This window comes from Lolium rigidum, chromosome 7 (genome assembly GCF_022539505.1).
Source record: "Lolium rigidum isolate FL_2022 chromosome 7, APGP_CSIRO_Lrig_0.1, whole genome shotgun sequence".
Classification (NCBI taxonomy): domain Eukaryota; kingdom Viridiplantae; phylum Streptophyta; class Magnoliopsida; order Poales; family Poaceae; genus Lolium; species Lolium rigidum.
Window position 1 is genome coordinate 288,761,758 of NC_061514.1, and position 21,110 is coordinate 288,782,867.

At 43.9% G+C, this 21,110-nt stretch overlaps 1 protein-coding gene across 1 annotated transcript; it reads right to left on the bottom strand.

Moving 5' to 3' along the window:
* Window positions 1–12,206: 12,206 nt before the first annotated feature.
* On the bottom strand, window positions 12,207–13,118 carry LOC124672943 (zinc finger CCCH domain-containing protein 61-like). Its single transcript, XM_047209095.1, has one exon. It carries the CDS (start codon window positions 13,116–13,118, stop codon window positions 12,207–12,209), a length of 912 nt encoding a protein of 303 aa, XP_047065051.1.
* Window positions 13,119–21,110: the final 7,992 nt, after the last annotated feature.

Consider the following 21,110-nt stretch of genomic DNA (forward strand, 5'->3'; position numbering starts at 1 on the left):
TACAATTATAGCATGGTATGTAAACATTATCATAAACACAAAGATATATAATAACCATTTATTATTGCCTCTTGGGCATATCTCCAACAAGAGTTAGGGTTTATTTTATGGGCCCTTGAAAATTGGGCCACATATGAACAAATGGCCCATAAAGGTGCCTTCAGTTTGTCATTTCATAGAAAATAAACATGGTTTTGACAAAATGATGGTACTTAGAAATACAAAGTGTTTGTTCCTAATTAAAAGAGTACACTCGTTAAACAACAATAATTCCAATCGATATACCATCTAACATCGTCCACCCTCACAGGTTCCCCGAACCGCGCCTAGCGAATGGCCAATATCTACTTTGCCTTACTGCCTTGCTTCCATCTCCAATTCCCCATGCTCTCAGTAATCGCTCACTACTTAGGTTTCCTTCCACATTTGGACCAGCGCTCGATGTAGTTGATCCGAGTATGGTCGACCAATCCATAACAGGTACAGGTACCTCAAGGTTAAGAAGTGATAGTAGTAGAAGCTACGACCAGTGTGCTTTCCCTCAAACGCCACGAGTCTGTGTGGGAATATGCTGCACAAACATCTTATTTTGTAGTGATAAGCCATAGTGACATCGTTCTAGTATGGGTCATTAATCCAGTGCGGCATTATGTCTTCCTGAGAAAACCCCCATATTACATTTGTGAGATTGAAGAATCAAATTGGATCGAGATGAAATAAGTAACTTACATATCCTCCCTCCCCGCGCGCTTAACGTTCCATCTTTTAGTCGCCACCAGGAACCGGTGATGGGCGTAGAGTGTATACGCTTAGGTTGAGCTCCAAGTGCAGAGTTTGTAGATGTGGAAGACGTGTTTTCCCCACGAGGGTGACTCGAGGGTAATATCGAACTCTCGGGAACTGTGTGTTAAGGGTTTATCTTCTTATCCTTCTCTTATGAGACCTGCAAAACAAAGCAAAATATTTTATGCCCTCAACCTCACCAAGTGGTTGTCAAGCACAAGGTGTGAGCAAAGATGTGAAAATATAATAAATGCAAACAAGAAATAAATATGCAATGATATGGATGGTAATGCAACGGTGCTAGAAAACAGTGTGGTGTGTGGAACTAGTGGGATAGATCTCTCTACTTGCACAACTCCAGAAAACAACTTGATATGCAAATGATGGTAAATAAATATGCAAGGATGGTGGAAAAAATAATGGATGATATTTTTGGGTTTATATTGTGAATGCAAGAAATAAAATTGTTTTTGTATTTTCTGATTTTTAAATGTCTTAAAATAAACAGTGTGTATAAAGTGTTGGAAAGGTGTTTCTTATGATTAAAAATGGACTAGGGTTCATAGTTTCACAAATGCACTCTCTCTTTTATAAAGTGGTAGACAATGAAACACTAGAATTGACATATATGATTGCAACATAAAGGTTTCATGACAAGTTACTAGTTATATGGGCATCATCCTAACGTAGAGATCTTTTGTGTATTAATCTCTCTTACACTCCACCAAGATGCGAACTAAATCATAACACCCTAGTAATTAAGATAAATCAGAGTATAGCATTAAGTTCTATGACATAAAGTAAGGTAAACACCCGAGTGGATCACGGAATTTCTATCACTTTCACTGCAATAGCCACCCCCGTTACTCCATCTAATGCATAAGTTCCCCCTCACACGCCCTCATACACAAGTTTGATCATAACAAGTAAACAAGAACGGGGTACATAATATGCATGTAATTTCATAACAGAAACAAAACTGTTGCAATCTCAAACATATATTAACTCACAAAAAGATCCACCACAAAGGTATTACATATATGACCTATCATGTTCAACAGCTCATACGGTGCTAATTAGTGAAGCTCAAAGAGAGGAGAGATATATAAGTTATTTCCACAAACCCATAGTCCAGGGGTGGACTACTCCCTCTTCATCATGGTGATGATGGTGGAGTCGTTGGAGGAGGTGGAGACCACACCAGCAGCGCCCCGCCGGAGTTTCCCCCCTCCAATCTGCAGCTCCAGGTCTCTGTTTTCGTGTTTCTGTGTTTCGGTGGCGCTCCTCTTCGAAAGACATCGGAGGAGTATTTTTATGGGATTTCTATTTTCGTGCCCTCGGCTCCTTAGTTGTACTCAGTTTTCCCCAGATCCTTAGTTTTTCCTCAGTTTTCCCCAACCCCTTGTCTATAACCCGCAGAAAGAGCTCGGACGGTAGGAATCCCGTTTAGTTGACGTTGGTTGGTGCTGGCAAGTGGGGCCGCTGTTGGTGCCCCGCAGTGGACACGTCTCCACTTATCCAGATCATCGTGGGACCCACAACTTGTCCACGTTAGCGCGCCGGACCCACAGCTTACCCGTGTGACCGTTGCAAAATGGGAGCCGAGCTAGCCCCGCGCCCGTGCCCGTGCCATTGCTTCCCCTTTCTTTCTCCGCGCCCCATTGTTCTTCTTCTCCGCCGGCCGGCAGCCCTTCTCCGGCACGCGGGTGATGTCTAGTTTCTCTTCGACCTCCCGTTCTTCATGGCCGCAGTATGGACCCGTGCCTTTGACAAGATGCCCCGACCGCCCACGCCAGGAGCCTCCGAAGCGGTCGATCCGTAAGACGGACGAGAACGGCAACCGTGGACGTGAGTTCGTTGCATGCGAGAGCTTGCCATATAGAGAGGGGGATAAGGTTAGATCTCGCTCCAATTTCTCTCGTTTTCTCTCGATTTTCTTGTTATTCCCTCGAATTTGGGATTTAGGGTTCACGTTGTTGTTTTCGGATCTTGAAGAAATGCGGGCATTTCGAGTGGATCGATGTGTACGTTCGGAGGCTTCGGTTGCATGGAATCAATTGGCGCTATTGGGGGGCGCAATTTGGGAGGGGGGACTTGCTGTAGAGAATGCGGCGGAGAGAGGAGCCGTTCCGATTAGGGACCTTCCGATTATGCCTAATGCTCCCTATGCGGAACCGGTGGAAGTGAAGGGAGAACCGAAGAAAATGAACAAGCAGCTAAGGCAGCTGATCGAGTTGAAGAAGCAAGCTAATATGATGGCTGGTTGTTTTTTTTGTTGTATAATTACGATCGGATTCTTATCATTGCTCACCGAGCGCTAGAAGTTGTTACAAGGGATACCTTGTTACAAATGCATTATTCAGTTACATGTACTTGTAGTTGTTTTCAAAGTTAGTGTGTGCATTCACCGAAATTACCAACTATATTCCATAAAAGAAAAGGAAAGCTAAATATAGTTGATAATTGTTAGAGGGGTGACAAATAATGCAATCCCCGAAATCCGCAAATATGTATGCCTCATGTTTATACCAAAATTATACCACTTTTAGGCCGTTTCAAAATACCAATACTATATCCCAAACTATATTCCCTAAAAGAAAAGAAAAGCTAAAGATAGTTGATAATTGTTAGAGGGGTGACAAATAATGCAATCCCCGAAATCCGCAAATATGTATGCCTCATGTTTATACCAAAATTATACCACTTTTAGGCCTTTCCAAAATACCAATACCATATCCCAAACTATATTCCCTAAGAGAAAAGGACAGCTAAAGATAGTTGATAATTGTTAGAGGGGTGACAAATAATGCAATCGCCGAAATCAGCAAAAATGTATGCCTCATGTTTATACCAAAATTATACCACTTTTAGGCCGTTTCAAAATACCAATACTATATCCCAAACTATATTCCCTAAAAGAAAAGGAAAGCTAAAGATAGTTGATAATTGTTAGAGGGGTGACAAATAATGCAATCCCCGAAATCCGCAAATATGTATGCCTCATGTTTATACCAAAATTATACCACTTTTAGGCCTTTCCAAAATACCAATACCATATCCCAAACTATATTCCCTAAAAGAAAAGGACAGCTAAAGATAGTTGATAATTGTTAGAGGGGTGACAAATAATGCAATCGCCGAAATCAGCAAAAATGTATGCCTCATGTTTATAACAAAATTATACCACTTTTAGGCCGTTTCAAAATACCAATACTATATCCCAAACTATATTCCTCATGTTTATTCTCCACCGACAGAGAGAGAGAGAGAGATGGGTGGCCACAAAAAGAGAGAGAGAGAGAGAGAGAGAGAGAGGTTGCCACGAAGAGACGGATAGGGGTATACTGCCCGTTAGATCAGTGGATCAACGGTTCGTGGAGTCGATCCGTGTGACAACGGCTCAACCAATCAGGATAAGTTTGGGCTTCTCGGAGCATTTGTGACAAGTACTTGAGGGCAAAACTGAGTAGTACTAAGAATCCAAGGGCACATAAATAGTAAATAGACTAAGGGATTCAAACAAAAGAATTACAAAATGAAAAATGTGTGTTTTGTACAATATAATTCATATTGGGCTACATCAAATTATTTGCAATTCAAATATACATGAGTGTGACAATTATGGCATCATTTAGACAAACTATGTTTTGGGAAAGATGTTTTGCAAAGGGGTTTGGGTGCAAAATCATGCATCTTCATAGCTACACTAGTGATTCTGAGAAGTGGCAATTTGTGGTAAAACTTGATTTATATATGTTTGTTAAGGTTTTCTAGGTGGCAGAGTTGCGTAGGAAGACTCCATGAGTAGTTGCCACTATGTTTTTATTTTTTTGGATTTTTTTGCGCATGAAATGACTCAATTAGCTATGTTAATCTCATTTGTTGACTCTCCGTTGACCAGCTACTTGAGGGTAAAACTGAGTATATTGCACTTGCTCGGTCTAAGTCCTCGAGGGGAAACCGAGTACGTATAAAATTTCTGTATAAGGCCCGAGGTTATAACCGAGTACACCAAACGTCCCGGGGTTAGACTCGTGTAGCGGTGCACGCCGCAGCCGTGCATAGCGGACGCGTGTTGCGGTACACGCCACCTTCGTCTTTATAGAGCCCCTCTTTCTCTCCCTCGACGCACGTTCTCACCGGCTCACCGCAACCGCCTCTCCTGTCCCATCATCTTCTCCACAACCGAAGAAAAACCCCGAAGAAAACCGCCGGCGATGGAGAAGAATGAGATGCCCATTGTCGGCGCATCGGCCGCCGCCCCGCTCCGGCCCCTGTCGCTGCTTCCAACGTAGCAGCCGGCGCATCGGCCGCCGCCCCCGTCCGGGCCCCTCGCCGTCGCTTCCAACGTAGCAGCCGGCGCATCGGCCGCCGCCCCCGTCCAGGCCCCTGTCGCTGCTTCCAACGTAGCAGCCGGCGCATCGGCCGCCGCCCCCGTCCAGTCCCCCTTCGATTGGGACCCGTACGAACCAATGCAGTACGACGCGCCGGAGAACCCCTACGACACCACCATCGTCGACTACGAGCCGGAGGTAACCCTTTGTTCCCTTGTTCTTATCTCATTTCAATCATTTTGTGTTAGATCTAGCGTTATTACGGTTCGTCTGTTCCTAGTTCAATCCTTTTGTGTTAGATCTTGCGTTATTATCGTTCGTCTCTTCCTAGTTCAATCCTTTTTTGTTAGATCTTGCGTTATTACTCGTTCGTCCTGTTCCTAGTTCAATCCTTTTGTGTTAGATCTTGCGTTATTACTGTTCGTCTGTTCCTAGTTCGATCCTTTTGTGTTAGATGTTGCGTTATTAGTGTTTGTGATTTGCTTTTGTTTCAGATTTGTGCCGATGATGATGAATATTTGGGCATCCCTAAATTGATTCAGGGTTTGGTCGATAAACAATTGGTGTGTACAAATTTGTTGTGCATGATCTTTGGTTTACCGACTCAAATCCTGGATATAAGTGTGTCCAATGTAACTGAGGCTACCTCTTTTTTCGAGCCCATATTATCATGCATGATTTTTTGTTCACTCTCTGTTCAATCATCGTTGCAATTGACTCCGTGTTTTTTGCACGATCTTTGGTGCTACGTGACAGGTGGAGAGCAGCGACGTCGACAACGACGACGAGTCCTTCCACACCAAGACTCGTCACGTCCTCAGGAGGCTGCAGTCCGGCCAATACGGTCGCCCCTTTGCTCAAGGCATTTACAAGTGCCCTTCTGCAACAGGAGGCTCTTCGACACCAACTTCAACACCCTGCTGAACCATACTGAATCCATTGGCAGATATGGCGCTAGAGTTGGAAGTACCGTGAACGTGCATGCGTACATGGCCAAACACAAAGCACTTGGGATTCACTCGCGCAACCTCCAAGCGAGTCACACGCGCCACCCGGAGGCGTTGAACGTGCCTACTCGCACTCTTCGTATGTGACTGCTCTATCTGTAGAGCAGCTTAAATTCATGTAAAATGTAGCTTATGCCTTGGATCTATCGGTACTACATTTGGATCTGTCCTGAATATATCTATGCTATGTTGGTTGCTGTATGCAACTTATCCTATATTTTCTCTCTGGATTTGTGCCCTAGATTTCCTACCTGATTGGGTAAAAACGAAGGCATAAAGAAATGAATGGCGTTAAAAACAGAAGGAGAAGCTTCTCTAGATTTGCTACCAATTTGGGCTATCAAATATGAATGAGATCGAGCGATAGAGAGGAAAAAGGTACATTGAAAACTGCTAATCTGGGCGAAAGAGACAGAAACCACTCGTGCCCCCGTCCCGGACCCACACGGCTCCACACGCTACGGCCCCACAAACACGACCTCGTCCTGTCCCACGCGGTCCCTTCCTACCAGCCCCACACGACGCGGTCCCACACGACGCGACCCCACAAACGACACGACCCCACTCGTCAGCACGGAACGGTCAACTTAACGGATTCCTTCCGTCCGAGCTCCTTCTGCGGTTCAGACAAACGTTTGGGTAAAACTGAGGAAAAACTAAGGAGCTGGGGAAAACTGAGTACAACTAACGAAGCAGGGGCACGAAAATAGAAATCCCTATTTTTATAGACGTTTTTAGGTCAAGACGGAGGCACGGAGATGAAAACGGATGGCATCGGAGGCTCGAGGGACAGGATGGGGCACCTCACGTGGCCAAGGAATCTGGCCGCGTGGGCCTACCCCTTTTGGTCCTCGGACTTCCTTTTTTGCGCTTCCTTGGCTCGTACTCCTTCTTCCTTCCAAAAACTGATCGTCATAAAATCTCAGGTGATTTGGAGGTCGTTTGAGTCCCTAAAACATAAAAATATTGAAAAAGGGGTTTTCTGATAGTGCAGAGTTAATTCCAGAAAAATAGAGAAACCGTGAAATATCCCCAAAATCGATATAAATCAATGATATAACCCTTATATGATGCAAATATGATTGAAATATAACTAATACAATGCAAAGTTCATGTATGCATTTTACATGCATCATCGGGACTGTCTCTGCCGCTGCTCACCGCTCACGAAGGTTTCGGGAAGGAGGATGAGCTATAAATTTACGGCAGCAAGCCTCGTCGTGGAGGTGGTTGGTCATACTAGTCAGCGAGACGTGCGCCAGCGGCATGCGGTTAAACATTCTCTATCAAGAGACCCAATTAACGCCACTCACAATCCACAGCGTACTACTATGTGTCTCCCTTAATCTACCGTGGCATTACATGGTGTTGGGCTTGCCCCACCTGCCACGACATATTTATCTGCCAGCTTGGGATCTAATACGACGAAAATCTCGGTGTCACCTTTGTTTGCTGTCAGAAATGCCTATCCACTGGCCAAATAGCTTTTGCAGTTACTTTTCCCTTGTGCTGCAAAAACTCCACCAGGTATGGGGGTATTCTTGTAGGGACGGTGCCACTACAACCCTTGCAACTTTAACATTTCCCTATTTCTCATTTTTACTGCAACAATTACAACAACATGACACACTGAAAAGGTGTAACAATATGTTTGACCTGTGTCCACAACTTACCTTACTAAAATATTGTCCCATGAGATAAAAAAAACATCGTTGACGATTTCAAACATTTTGGCATGTGGTTGCTCCTTTTTCCATCTTCATTCATTTTTCTTGCCACCATTGGCCAAAATATAAAATGGGCAAAGTTTAGCAAGCTAAAGTTATGATGAGGTAAACTTGGCTAACAGCCAAAACCTTCTAACAGTGTCCATGAGATTTCCATTTTTTAAAATGTGTTGTATATTAATTAAGAAAAAGGTCTAAGTAAGAATAATTTAAAGCCAATTTTGACGAGCATGCCGAGGCCGCACTTGTAACAGATCACTACACAACTTTCCACCACAACTTTCTACAACCTAGTTACCATAAATCATGCGCAGCAGCATTACAATTTACGCTGAAATTCTTCAAGATAACCTAACGATTTGGAGGCTTCATCTGTATATATAATACCTTGCAATCAAGCCAATGTCATACCTTTTTTAGAATAATTCGCTCGCTTTATGAATCAAAGGCCAAATAATTTGGAATCATCACTCGAGGAGCCATATGTTGCATCCTTGGCATAAAGATAGTGCATATCAAGCTAAATTATGGGCTTCAGACCTTCAGTGTTGAGCTTTCTTCCTTCATGTACAAAGGAAATATGACTAAACTCCCGGGAACATCCTTACCTATCTCTCTAGTAACCATTTCATGAGCACCTCCGGTTCCATCTGAAATCTCCTGAACGACTTGCTTACAATCTGAAGAAGCGATGACTCTCCTTAAGCCCAGATCATCTGCCAGGGCTAGAGCCTCCCTACAAGCCAGAGCTTCTAGAGTCGGTAAATCAACAATTCTGAAAAACACCATTGCTGATGGCCAATCTCATATCTATCCATGCTCAACATCACAGTCAGTTTCGATGATTAAGCTTGCCCTTGTGTTGGGCAAGCTAGGCCAGGTTTAGACCATGAAGACATGTGAAAGCTTCGCACATTTGAGCCATTTGACAGTGTGGATCTCAAGGCCAAGCAGATCACATCACCATTTTGGTCTCTTAGGACTGCTCCCATGATCCTTTCTGACTCCGGCTTCACGAAACTGACATCAACGTTACATTTGACCCAACCTGATTAAGGTTTTTTCCAGCTAGCTTTCTTTCTTTGTTGCTTGTGCTGTCAGATTTTGGACTGGTACAGGGCTACAAGCACTTGGTTTTCTGCCAGTGCTTTCCCCTTTTAATTACTTGTTGCTATCCCCTTCGTAATACCCTTTTTTTCGAAATGGGGGCATACCCTAGCCTTTGCATCAAACTGATGCATATGGCTTCTTTATTACTTTATTGAGAATAGTGTCATATTTATTACAATTCAAGGATCAGATAGGGTCGATACAAAGATCAACCAGTGAAAAAAAACTCAATAGGAGATGCCAACGATACATCAAAATTCAATCCTATGATCATGCCGCCACCCACACCGGCTATTGAAATCCCGTGCAACCATCTCCAGTCGGTTGCACCCAGACTCCATGGCATCCCGCTGCTCCCCTGATTGGAGATAGGACCACGTACGGATCCAGTGAATAACCAATGGAATAACCCGCAAGAAGGATTGAGATTTCGGCTTGTTAAAAACAAAATCATTTCGCACATGCCAGATAGCCCACATGATGGCACAAACTCCCACTCTAATCTTAACTAAATCATTTTTGGCAATACCGCTTAACCAATTCCCAAAAAGGTTTGTAACATTAGAAGGAGGAGATAACCTAAAAGTCATATATATTATTCACCATACAATTTTTGCAAGTGGACATTTAAAGAACAAGTGTTGTATGGATTCATCTTTATTACAGAAAACACATATCTTACTTCCTTGCCAGTTTCTTTTAGCAAGGTTGTCTTTTGTTAAAATTTCTCTCCGGTGAAGAAACCACATGAAGATATTAATCTTTAAAGGAACTTTCATTTTCCAAATATATTTTTGAAGGTACTTAGTTTGGTCTTCTAAAAGGTCTAAATACATTGATTTGACAGTAAAACTACCCGAGGTAGTAAGACTCCAAATAAAAGTATCATTATGATCAAAAAGTTGCACATGCATGAGGCGTTCAACTATTTGTAACCATTGCGCCCACTTTTTGGGGGTCAATGCTCTTCGAAAAGTTACAATCAGAGGCCTATGTACTAGAATATCATCCATAGAAACCTGTTTTCTATTGACTATTATACAGAGAGGGGTATTGGTGAGATAAAGGAGCATCTCCTAACCAGCAATCTTCCCAAAATCTAGTATTGGCACCATTTCCAATCTTAAAAGAGCCTTTGCTGAAAAACTCTTCTTTAACTTTCACCAATCCTTTCCAAAACGATGAATCAAGAGGCTTTGTTGTCACTTGTGATAGCGTTTTAGAGTGCAAATATTTGTCACGAATTAGTTCTTGCCACACCCCTTCTTCATTTAGAATCTTGAATAACCACTTACTAAGCAAACATTTGTTTTTTTTTAACTCTAACACTTCAATCTCTAACCCGCCTTGATATTTTGGCCGATAAATAATGTTCCACTTAGTGAGTCTATATTTTGTTTGTGGCCATCGCTTTGCCAAAACAAACGAGATCTATAATAATCTAATCTCTTTCTTACCCCTTTAGGTATCTCGAGAAAAGATAGCATGAACATAGGTAAACTCGTTAACATTGAGTTAATAAGAATTAGACGGTTGTCGTAGGATAATAATTTACCAATCCAACTACTCAACTTGCTATGCCCTCCACAGGTTCCCTTCGTAATACCCTTCATGGAACTTAAGTTATTTTGTAAGAAACGTGTCGAGCTTTCAAGAGACGCATCACCTTTTGTGAACATTATATCATTTATATCGTTCCATGCCCTCCACCAAATAAGCATCATCTTCTCACGCATGTCATGGTTGAGTTTGAGTTAGTAAAGTAAAACCAAAATTCACTCCTTTCCTGTATATTGAAGGGGAGATCAGAACAGACTCAGGAGGTAAATTCCAAGTCTCAGTTAAACCTTTTCACAAGGCATTTGCCTTTGTACAGTTCATAGTAGCATGATACCCGGTCTCCCTCCTGCAACCAACAAATATTGCGAGTTGGCAGAAGGTTTGGAAGTTTAAGCTACAGTTTGCTTGAACTGCAATAGTGTTTGTAGCAAGCTTCCAGATGAATATCTTCATTTTTGGAGGAACCTTAGCACTCCAAAATAACTTTACACAGGTTCCTATCACTATTCATGCTTGTACTTGAATTTGGCGGTGTGCTATTCCGAATTTCGAGTGTCGGATTCTATGCACTCTCACCAAGGAAGCATCATTCCTTTCCAAAGTCTGCGCAATAAAATCATCGTCTTCACAATTAGCTAATTTGATCTTTAGTGTCTCTTCAACGCGATGGTGGTGATAAAAATCCTCCTAACCATATTTTCTTTCCATATATGGTCATCTTGGTCAATCAGATTTTCCACCCATCTTACAATAGAATTTGTTATGTTGCTGGCAATTTTCATGTGACCAGGAGGAATCGAATTGTATCTCAAAATCATCACTTTTTTCCGTTACCGATACGCCGCATAATCCACTTTTTAAGTAATAACTTCAGTCCATGTATTATCCTTTGCCAACCCCTGAGACAGGTTTGTTACAAACGCCGTATCAATGAGTTCACCGAAGGGATAATTCTTTGCTTTTAAAAGGCTCACACAAAGACTAGCCAGGAAGACAATGAGACAACACACGCCTATCTTGCCAGTAGTGCATTGGATGAGCTAAGATAAAATCACAAGATCGTGAAGGTAAGGATGGGATTTCCATTTTATTGTTACCTACATGTGTGTGGTCCACAAGACCACAAAACATGTATGTTATCAACAAATAAAGCTACCAGTAAATTACATATGAAACAAAAAAAAAGATTGGAGGCATTGGTTTCGACAAACCATTTATGCATGTGCATTGGACAATTATGAACATTTGCCCGATGGGAACGTACCAAGAAGTTTACAAGAAAAAATAGTTGGTGTGGCGAAAACTATAATGAACAAAAACCGAGGGACAAAGTATAGACTTGTATCTTTGACAGATTATTAAGATGACATAATGAATTAACAATTGCAATTATGCAAATGTACATTTGCTTCTGATAAATCCACATCGACACATAGACTTATTATGAGCCGGCACGCTATATACATAGCAACGTTCATCCCTCAGCTCTCTCTCGGTCCTATCGATCGACCACCTGCCACATGGCATCCATGCACGATATGCAAACTACTATGTAAGAATCATGCACACGCACGCATACACACAAGACATAAACGCATGCACGGGCTCACGCAGTCACGTGCCCATGGACACACTCTTATTAACCCGTCCGGTAGCTGTTATTCCTTACCATGCATGGTTACCTGCTAGCTCACCAGGTCCATGATGAGATCAACGTGCGGGTACTGGTAGTCGTTCATCACAGAGTCCTCCTCCTCCGCACAACGGACGCCCTTCACGTCCTCGCCGCCGCCCGCCGGTAAGGCCATCAGGGTCGGCACGGTGGCGGCAGAAGCAGCTGCAGCGGTGGCAGCAACAGCAGCGGCGGAGGTGGCAGGGGAGGAAAAAACGGTGTCGGCGGCGACGGCAGAGTACAGGCTCAGCAGCCGAAGCCTGTTCTGCTTGTGCGTGGACTGCAGGGTCAGATCATCGAACAGCTGGCCACGTGAAACAGCCGTCGGCGGCGGCGACGCCAGAGGAGGAGAAGGCGCACGATGGAGTAGCCGAGGCGGCGACGGCGGCAGGGAGATCATCGGAAGGGACAGGGCGCCAGCGGCGATGTGGTCGTGGACCCTGAGCTCCGCCGGCAAGTGGGCGAAGAAGCAGATCGGCCGCGGGCAGCGCCGGCCAGCCTCGCACATGCGCGTGCGGAACCGGGAGGGGTGCAGCCAGAGCTCGAACACGCCGTGCGCGTACCGGCACTTGAGCCCGCGCCGGCAGCTCGGCGCCGGCTGCCCGCCTCCGGCGGCGAGCTGCGCCTGCGCTTGCGCGCGGTAGTCCGGGCAGGAGACGGCGACGTAGGCGAAACGGCGCGGGTCGCGGCGGCGTGCGCGCTCGCCCTTGTGCGCGTAGGGGCAGGCCGTCCAGTCGTGGCTGCACGGCTGCGGGCACCGCCGCACCTTGTACACATACACCCAGAACTCCTCCGACATGGACGCCCACAGCCGGTGCCCCTCGTGTGCCCACGCGCCCCACGTCGTCGGGTCCGCCAGGTACCCGCCGCCGCCCAAGGCGCTGTTCCCCTGTACCAGCAAGGCGTACATGTCGGCCACGTCCATCGTCGATCTCTAGCTTATTCACACCAACACAACAAACTTCAACCTAAATTAAATCATGGCTACTAGCTACACCCATGGAGATCGATCGATGTCTCCTGGATATACGTCTATCTGCTACATATTGTAATGGTCATTATTGCTGCAAAACTGTAGAGAAGAACAAGATGATCTCGTGATGGAAACCATGGTTGCTGAATGTGGAGATGTGTGTTAGTGCTGAGATGTGTGTTGGGCGCTGGTGCGAGGTATATATAGGGGTGTAGTGCTTGGCATGGAGTGACTGTGCTGTAATTTTGTCTCGTACCTATTTCTATATTGCTGCAAACGTGGTGTAGACCTTTGGGTGTTTGGATAGATAGAGCCTATGATAAGACTCCCCTAACTAACACCTAGATTATGGACACTTCCTCTCCTGAAAAGGAGACTTTGTGTGAGGAAGTAGGATATCTATGTAGTTTTGTGGTGGCCAGGTAAGGGCATTTTGTCCGGTGCCAATGTGATAAGATGAGTTGTGCAAGCGGTGTGCCGTGTAGCCCTCGGTGTGGTTGTTGAGCAAGGGTGTGTTTGATTAGATGCGTTTGTTCGGTCTAAACCCATCGACCAAACCCGTGTGATGCAAGAACCGCCTTTTACCTATGCTCAAGAGAAATACTGATGACATAGGAGGGATCAAGGCTCAAGTTCTATTGTGGATTCAAACGGAAGTTACGGAACCATGAAGATTTGTCTTTCCTTTTTGAGTGCGGCGACGCGGGGAGGGGGGGTGCTCACTTCTTCCAATTACGACGCGACAACAATGTCCAACCGCTACCGCCATCCAATTATGTCGTTTACAGCAACACATTACGGAATCCCCCACATACCCACCCCCATCGCTTGTCACGATATATCCTCTTTTGTTCTATTTTTTTATGCTTGACATCAATGTTAAATTCATCAACGACAAACTAGGTTGTCTTTTACCGTAAAATATCACCACCCAGTCACATACCCGCCCTCGCACGCCATGCTATAGGCAAGATGTAATATTGTCCTATTAAGTCAGTCAACGAGTGAAACATAATACATTTAAATCAAGGGTACTTCTGTTCTAGTGTATAATGGTATCGAGGGGTAAAATTCAATTGTGGATTCAAACGGAACAAAATTCATGACATCGTATTTCATTCCTCTTTTGCGGCGCTGAGGGGTCAAATTCAATGGTGGATTGAAACGGAACAAATGTTCAAATTCAATGTCCAATCCATCATAGAAATATGTTGTCATTTACATTAAAGCTTCACCACCTCCTCCACATTCCCACCCCTAGCTTGGCCTACAAGTGAAACATAGAACATTTGAATCCACAATACCGACATGCCACACTCTGCTCGTCAGAAGTTAACATTTATTTGAATTTAGATCACAACATAACCGGCCTAGACGATAATTAGTGCACAGATGTGGCTTAAATTTGCCTACATTTATCGGGAAGCCATGATGAGCAGTGCAGCCTAATTAGTTTTGATCTAGCCCTGCATGCTCCTGGTTATTGAACTGCATAAATCTTTGTAATGGGGCCGTATATAATTCCAGATTAATTACAGCGGGAATCGAAACTGTTCTTTGTGATGACGAGATAACTTTTGATGTAACATCTGCATCCCAAGCACTTCCCAAACGTTAAAAAGGTAAGTTGGTGCACGATTAATCATCAGCAAGCAAGCAAGCATCCCCCTCCGGCCCTCTCCCCCAAGTAACCTGCTTCTCGAAGGAGCTACAGGCCTACAGCTATCCTTCCGTATCTTCAAGCTCACATCGAATCTGCGTTACAACACTGCATCTATCCGCTCGAGTCACTGGGGATGGATCAAGCTATAGCCGTGCGGTGGATGCGTAGAGCTGGAGACGCCATGACATACGCAGGCAAGCATGCATGCAGACAGATGGCATCCTCGTCCGCCGATCGGCGTCGGTGGCCTCCACGCCAAGCTTGGCCGCATCGGCTAGCTTTGGTTCCTTGTCGTCGCGCGCGAGATGCGCGTCATGCGGCCGTGGCGTGGCTCGCCTGCCTTTCGGTTCGGCGACTCGACGACAAAGCTCACCAGCTCCGTTCGCTTCCTGCCGCCGCGCGCCCGCCCGCCCGCGGTGGACGCATGCACGCTGTGCGGTGCGGTGCGGGCAATCTCTGGTAACTCCAGGCGTCGCATGCGCGCGTGGGCTGCACACGCACTCCCTCCGGCGAGGCGTGTGGCGCCGTGAGCGGCAGTTCCCATGCCAACTGACTCTACTTTCCAGCTGTGGCTGTGTGTGAATAAAGCGATTTTTTCTAGCGGCGCCGTGGCCTACCGTCCGTTTCTCCACCTGATTTATGCTACAGAATATATGGATCGCACGATTAAGTTTTAATATTTGTAACTTGGTGCGTAATTTAATGGTGCACATAATAGTGCACGAATCATGATGTTCTTTCAGTGGTGGATGCTTGATCGGTAAGCCACAGTACCCCTAAAATTGCATTTCCGGTCTGTGCATGTATATCTCCCACAGAGGAGGTTGATTGCCCGGAGTGGCACGAACTCAATAAAGTCGGTGCTCAAGAGATCATTACATGTGGGAAATTACCATGTTCATGATGTCATATACTCTCTCCGGATTCATTATACTTGTCGCCGGTTCGTTCGTATCTAGATACATTTTATTGTTTTTGTTCACTCGTTTCAGCGAGAACTAATATGGGTTGAAGGGAGTATTATAGTTGTAGTGAGGAATGCTAATTAAACCGGCTTTTCTTATTGAAAGTGCAATAGATACCTAAATATGTCTTGACTTTATCTAAATTTAGGTGTATCTATACACTAAATCATGTTTAGATACATTCAAATTTAGACCAAGTTGAGACATCTTTTGTGGAGAGTACACATGATGTCAAGAAAAGAAAAAGGTTGCTATATATATAAACACTGATCTTTACTTTGATGTTACAATGGGCAGGACAAAGGGTCACGATCTCGCGAGGGTGAGCTAACTCCAAAAACCCGTCGTTCAACGCATGAAGCCATCTAGGTTGGGACACCATGTGTTTTTTTTAGCAACCGACAGAAGCACTTCATTTTCATATAGAAAAGGGAAAAACCACACAGAGAGGACATGTTTTTGAATGAAACATGCAAACCATCACAAAGCTAGATCATGAATGCACATTACTAAACCAGCTGGGATAGCCGGCGCATAGACTGTGAAAGCTCGCTTGCGCTACATAATCTCCTATTTGGCAATTATTGCCACCTCGATGAACGTTCAAAAGTAAATGACTTAGCTTTATCTAGATATTTAGACCCATTTCAGTGTGTACATATTCGTTCTCGATAAAATTGTGTCTAGATACGCCCCTACTCCATCTTCCTTAAACCCCAAGCGAAATACTATCTATCTTCTACTTATGAAGATTTGAGTTTGTGGTGAGTTTCACATTGCTCCTAATCTTTCACGTGGCACCTACAACTGTAACTAAATAATTGGAAGTTGACGTAAATATTCAACCAATTGGACCAATAGCAATAGAGATCGATCAACTCGCCTTAGAGCTAACCCTAGCATAAATCGCAAGATCCTTTGTAACCAATATACAATCAATAATTGCAAAAGAAGGAAGTAGATCTTTACCTACAAGTCCAAACCTGGATAGTACTGATCCCGTCCCTAGCAGTACTCAACGGCTTTTCCACCAAGCACCAACTCATAAGTCATCAACGATGGCTAATGCCATCCTACTGTCCTAGAGAGCCAATGCAACAAAAAGAGCAAACCTCATTTTATTTAATGTGCTCACATTTTTTTGCTAAAAACCCAGCTATTTATGAATCATGACGAACTCCTGCACTCTGGTTCTAGCAGTTGTAGTTCATGATCACAGATTCACCGGTTGGGATGACTACAAGAAGAGCCACGGAACAGATGGAGCGAAGATACCAGAAGTCATCCAGACGATCTCCTCTCTGTATCGAGCCCGATGCCCTCAACTACTTGCTTAACATCGCAGGCTTGCCGAGAGCGATGCTCCCGAATTGCTCACATCGTAAGCCATCAGCTCTGTACCGTGGCTTACTATAGGCATCCTGCTCCCAACCTTCTTTTTCGTATCTATTTGTGGTACTTCACTTAGAGGCCCGGGTCAAAAAAGAGTGATCGAATTCTTAAAAAAAATACTTAGAGGCCCAGTTCCTATATATTTTTCTTCGGGCCTGGTTGTTAGGCAATTAATCTCGTCATCACATTGCAGCCCGCGCTCATCACATTGTGTGCGTGCCTGTGCGCGTGGTGTGTGTGGGTGTGTGTGTGTGCGCGTGTGTGTTTCTTGTCTTTCTCATATCGTTGACTGCAACATGGGCCGAGTATTTGTAGCAACGGTGGGAACCCATTATATGGTACCTAATTCTATGCACCACGAGGAGGCGGCAACATCCCTCCGACACAACACCAAAACCCTAATCGGTGGATGCGTCACACAGCGAAGCGTTGATGGCAATGCTTCTTTAGGACGGAGAACCGGCGAGGATAAGTAAAGGAGGCGCCGGTGCAAAGCTGGCTTGCAAGAGAGAATAGGAAGGGGACAGGGCTAGGGCCTGCCTAAAAAACAAAAGCACGCACATAAAGGACCGTGTCGCACACAACCGGAAAGTGACCATGTCCATGGGTACCCACCACGAAACCAGTTTGGATTCTATTTTAGTTGTGCCCCTTGTTTACGGCAAGCATCAAACATAGAGCATGGATATAACGGAATCAGACTTTGCATAAGGACAATGGAGCCAAATGTCTTTGAGTGGGAGCCAATTATTTAAGTGGGGGCATTTGTTGTAGTTCTGTAATTTGTCCAATTTCAAAGTCTAGATTTAATTTCCAAAAGAGAAAATTATACTAGAACATAAAATTATCAAGTGGGGCTATACCCAGGAATTTATGAGGTCGGGCCAAGCTTCAGGCCACGCCGAACAAAGCCCAAGGCAAAAATCTAGGTCTAGGCCTGGCCAGCCATTGCGCCTAAAAATAGGGCTTATGATGGGCCGGGTAGAGAAAAAGCCCACCGGACTTTGGGACACTAGCCTGTCGTCTTCATTATTTCTCAAAAACTCGGGTCCGACTAGGCTGTTGGGCCTAATATTTAGGCCCTATCATGGCCCAGAATTTTCGGGCCTGGCCAGGCTGCCCATGGCCATGTACAAGTGTGGGTGATGGTTCATGTGTTTGTTGTTATCTAGTCCCGATCAACAGAGTCCAAAGAGACCAAACATTTAAAACAGACAACGAATGTGATAGAAAAAACACTTGCATACATACTTATACTATTTTTACATGCGTTAGAGGTTGTGCAGAAGCCGATGGAGCAAGAAAAGAGAATCATGATAATAAAGAATAGAAAGATAAGTAGGATGGGAGTGGTTTAAAGAACACTAACAACTACATGGTGATATGATGATAGTGCTAGTAGTCTACCATGTCGTTGAAAGGTTCCATTGATTCTCCAAAGCTTAAAGTGATGGTCTTCATAGGGTGCTCAACCAGCTGCAATGGTGGAAGATCTATATGGAATCAGGACCTATGGTGGGTGTGAGCCTCACATGGCGATGATGATTAGTTCATGGCACCAACAAGCTAGGTCGGCATTGGCGATGGCAACGGTCAAGCGGGGAAACTAACATGAGGAGATTCTAGGCTCATAAGCATTTGGGTGAAGATGAAGAATACAACATGGTTTGTTGGGCCCGAGTGAGGAGGAGGAGGAAGAATATGACATTCATTATTTAGCTATGAGAGATAATGGAAAGTGAACAGATAGGTTGAGCAACCTTTGTAGAGAGAATGGAAACAAAACAGGGCTAAGGTTTGCCTAAAAAACGAAAAATTCAGAAAAATCTCATCACACGGTACTGCCAACTTGCCATAGTTGTTGCTTGTAGCCACCATCTACATGCCTTCACATGTCCACTCTCCTCCAGTGTCCTTGGTAGTTGCCTTCACCAGAGTGGTAGCCACCAACAATCTTTGCAGGGTTGGCGGTAAAGTTCGAGGCTCCACATTGACTCGTTTTTTTTAGATTGACTCATGACCGGTTTGAAAAGAAATAAGTTGAGTGTGAGTGTCCTATATAGTTCGACTGAAAATTGAGTTGATCTTGAGCCAACGATAACTCACACGATAAGCTTGATAGCTCGAATGCATATGCATCTTTCGAGCTCCAAAATATACGATGCTTACAAATATGGGTACATGGGTCTAGAGTTTAATTAAGTATCAGGATGTGGGGATTAATCCTAAGCTGTTATTTGAAGGAAGATGGTCATAGCAAGATGCAACATAAGCATATGTTGCATGGGGTTCTTGCGATGCTGGCTACAATGAACCATGTTGCTTACCAACCAAAAGAATAACACATCGACCAAACATATAAAGCAACTTATATGGAAATAAGCAATAGCAATGTACATTTCCATCTAAAATAGTAATAAGATCAATCCCTCCACATGGGAAGGACACTTATTATGACCACTTATTATAATCCAAAATAGTAGATACGTAGAGCTTATTCCTCAACGCTTTCTCTTTCTCTCGTTCTGATCGATCGACCACCTCCATGCATCCATGGAATCCAAATTGTACACAAATCACGCACAATCATAGGAACAAACAATAGAAACGCTTGTGCATTAATGCCACCACATAACTATGATTCAGTGAAGGTTCAACCTTCCTTCCACATATATAGTTATAGTAGTTCCACTCGATGGGGATCGTGCCCATGCTTCCTTAGCTCCAAGATAGACACACATAGAGGCTATGTTATCTATAATGCAGCGTATAATGCCGTTAGTTTCCACTATAGAAGCATTGACTTGTCATTGACGTGCAAGTTAGGCTCCACACTTACAATTTTGATCCCGTGGTAGATGTGGAATTCCATCTATCACAAAAATGGTTTCCATGATAAATGTGAGACACTCTCTAGCACATCATGATCGTGGAAGATCAAAGTCTACCATGGTCATTCAACCTCGGTGTGTAGAAGTGGTTTGGAGATGAAAATCCACGCTTCAACCACGGAAACAATCTGTGATAGATGAGCATATTTATTATAGGAGAAACAAGTACAACGGCAGCACATGCCAAAAAAACGTGTAAGGATAGGTTTGTTTCGTGTCCAAAACTTGTAAATATAAGTCATGAAAAAGTCATACTTCTGTGATTTCCAATCTTTTGGCATCTGCTTGCTCATTCGCCCATCTTAATTTAATTTTCTTGCCAAACTTAGCCACATTATAACCTCAAAAGACCATGGCCAAATTTTAGCATGTGAAATTTTGGGTAGGTAACCATGAGCCAAAAGCCAACGGTATCAGAGAGACGAGCAAACCCATTGGATTTTAATTTCTTGTTTTATTCAAAGGAATCATATAGGAGTTTTATAGCATTTTCATCCTTATAATTTTTTTCTGTGTGGACCATTTGATTCTTAGGATAGAGCCCTTAGGATTGCATAGGAACTTTTCCTATAGGATTGCAGTAAACTATGTTTTCTAGGAAAATTTCCGTCCACTTAAAACTCATGTTACAATTTCTTTGAATTTCCTGTGAATCAAACGCTACATGAAAAATATTCTTGTAGGTTTCAAATTATATAGAATTCAATAGGACGTGATATTCCACTCCTGTGATTTTCCTATTCCTATGTTCTAAGAATTATACGAATTAAACATGCCATGTGTGTTACCTAACATGTATGTGGCACATCAAATATATTATAGTATGTTGGCTGCAAACAAACCACACGTTGCTTATAAAAAAAGAACGGGGGAGGCATCGAGTTCAAAAAATCATTTATGCTTTTTCATAGGAGAGTGTATACTTAATTATTTGTTAGATGATATATTGTAAATTTCATGATGTTTAAACCAAAAAGTAGTTGAGCGACCGAAGTGGCAGCTGCAATAAAACTTATGTGGTAACTATGCACTT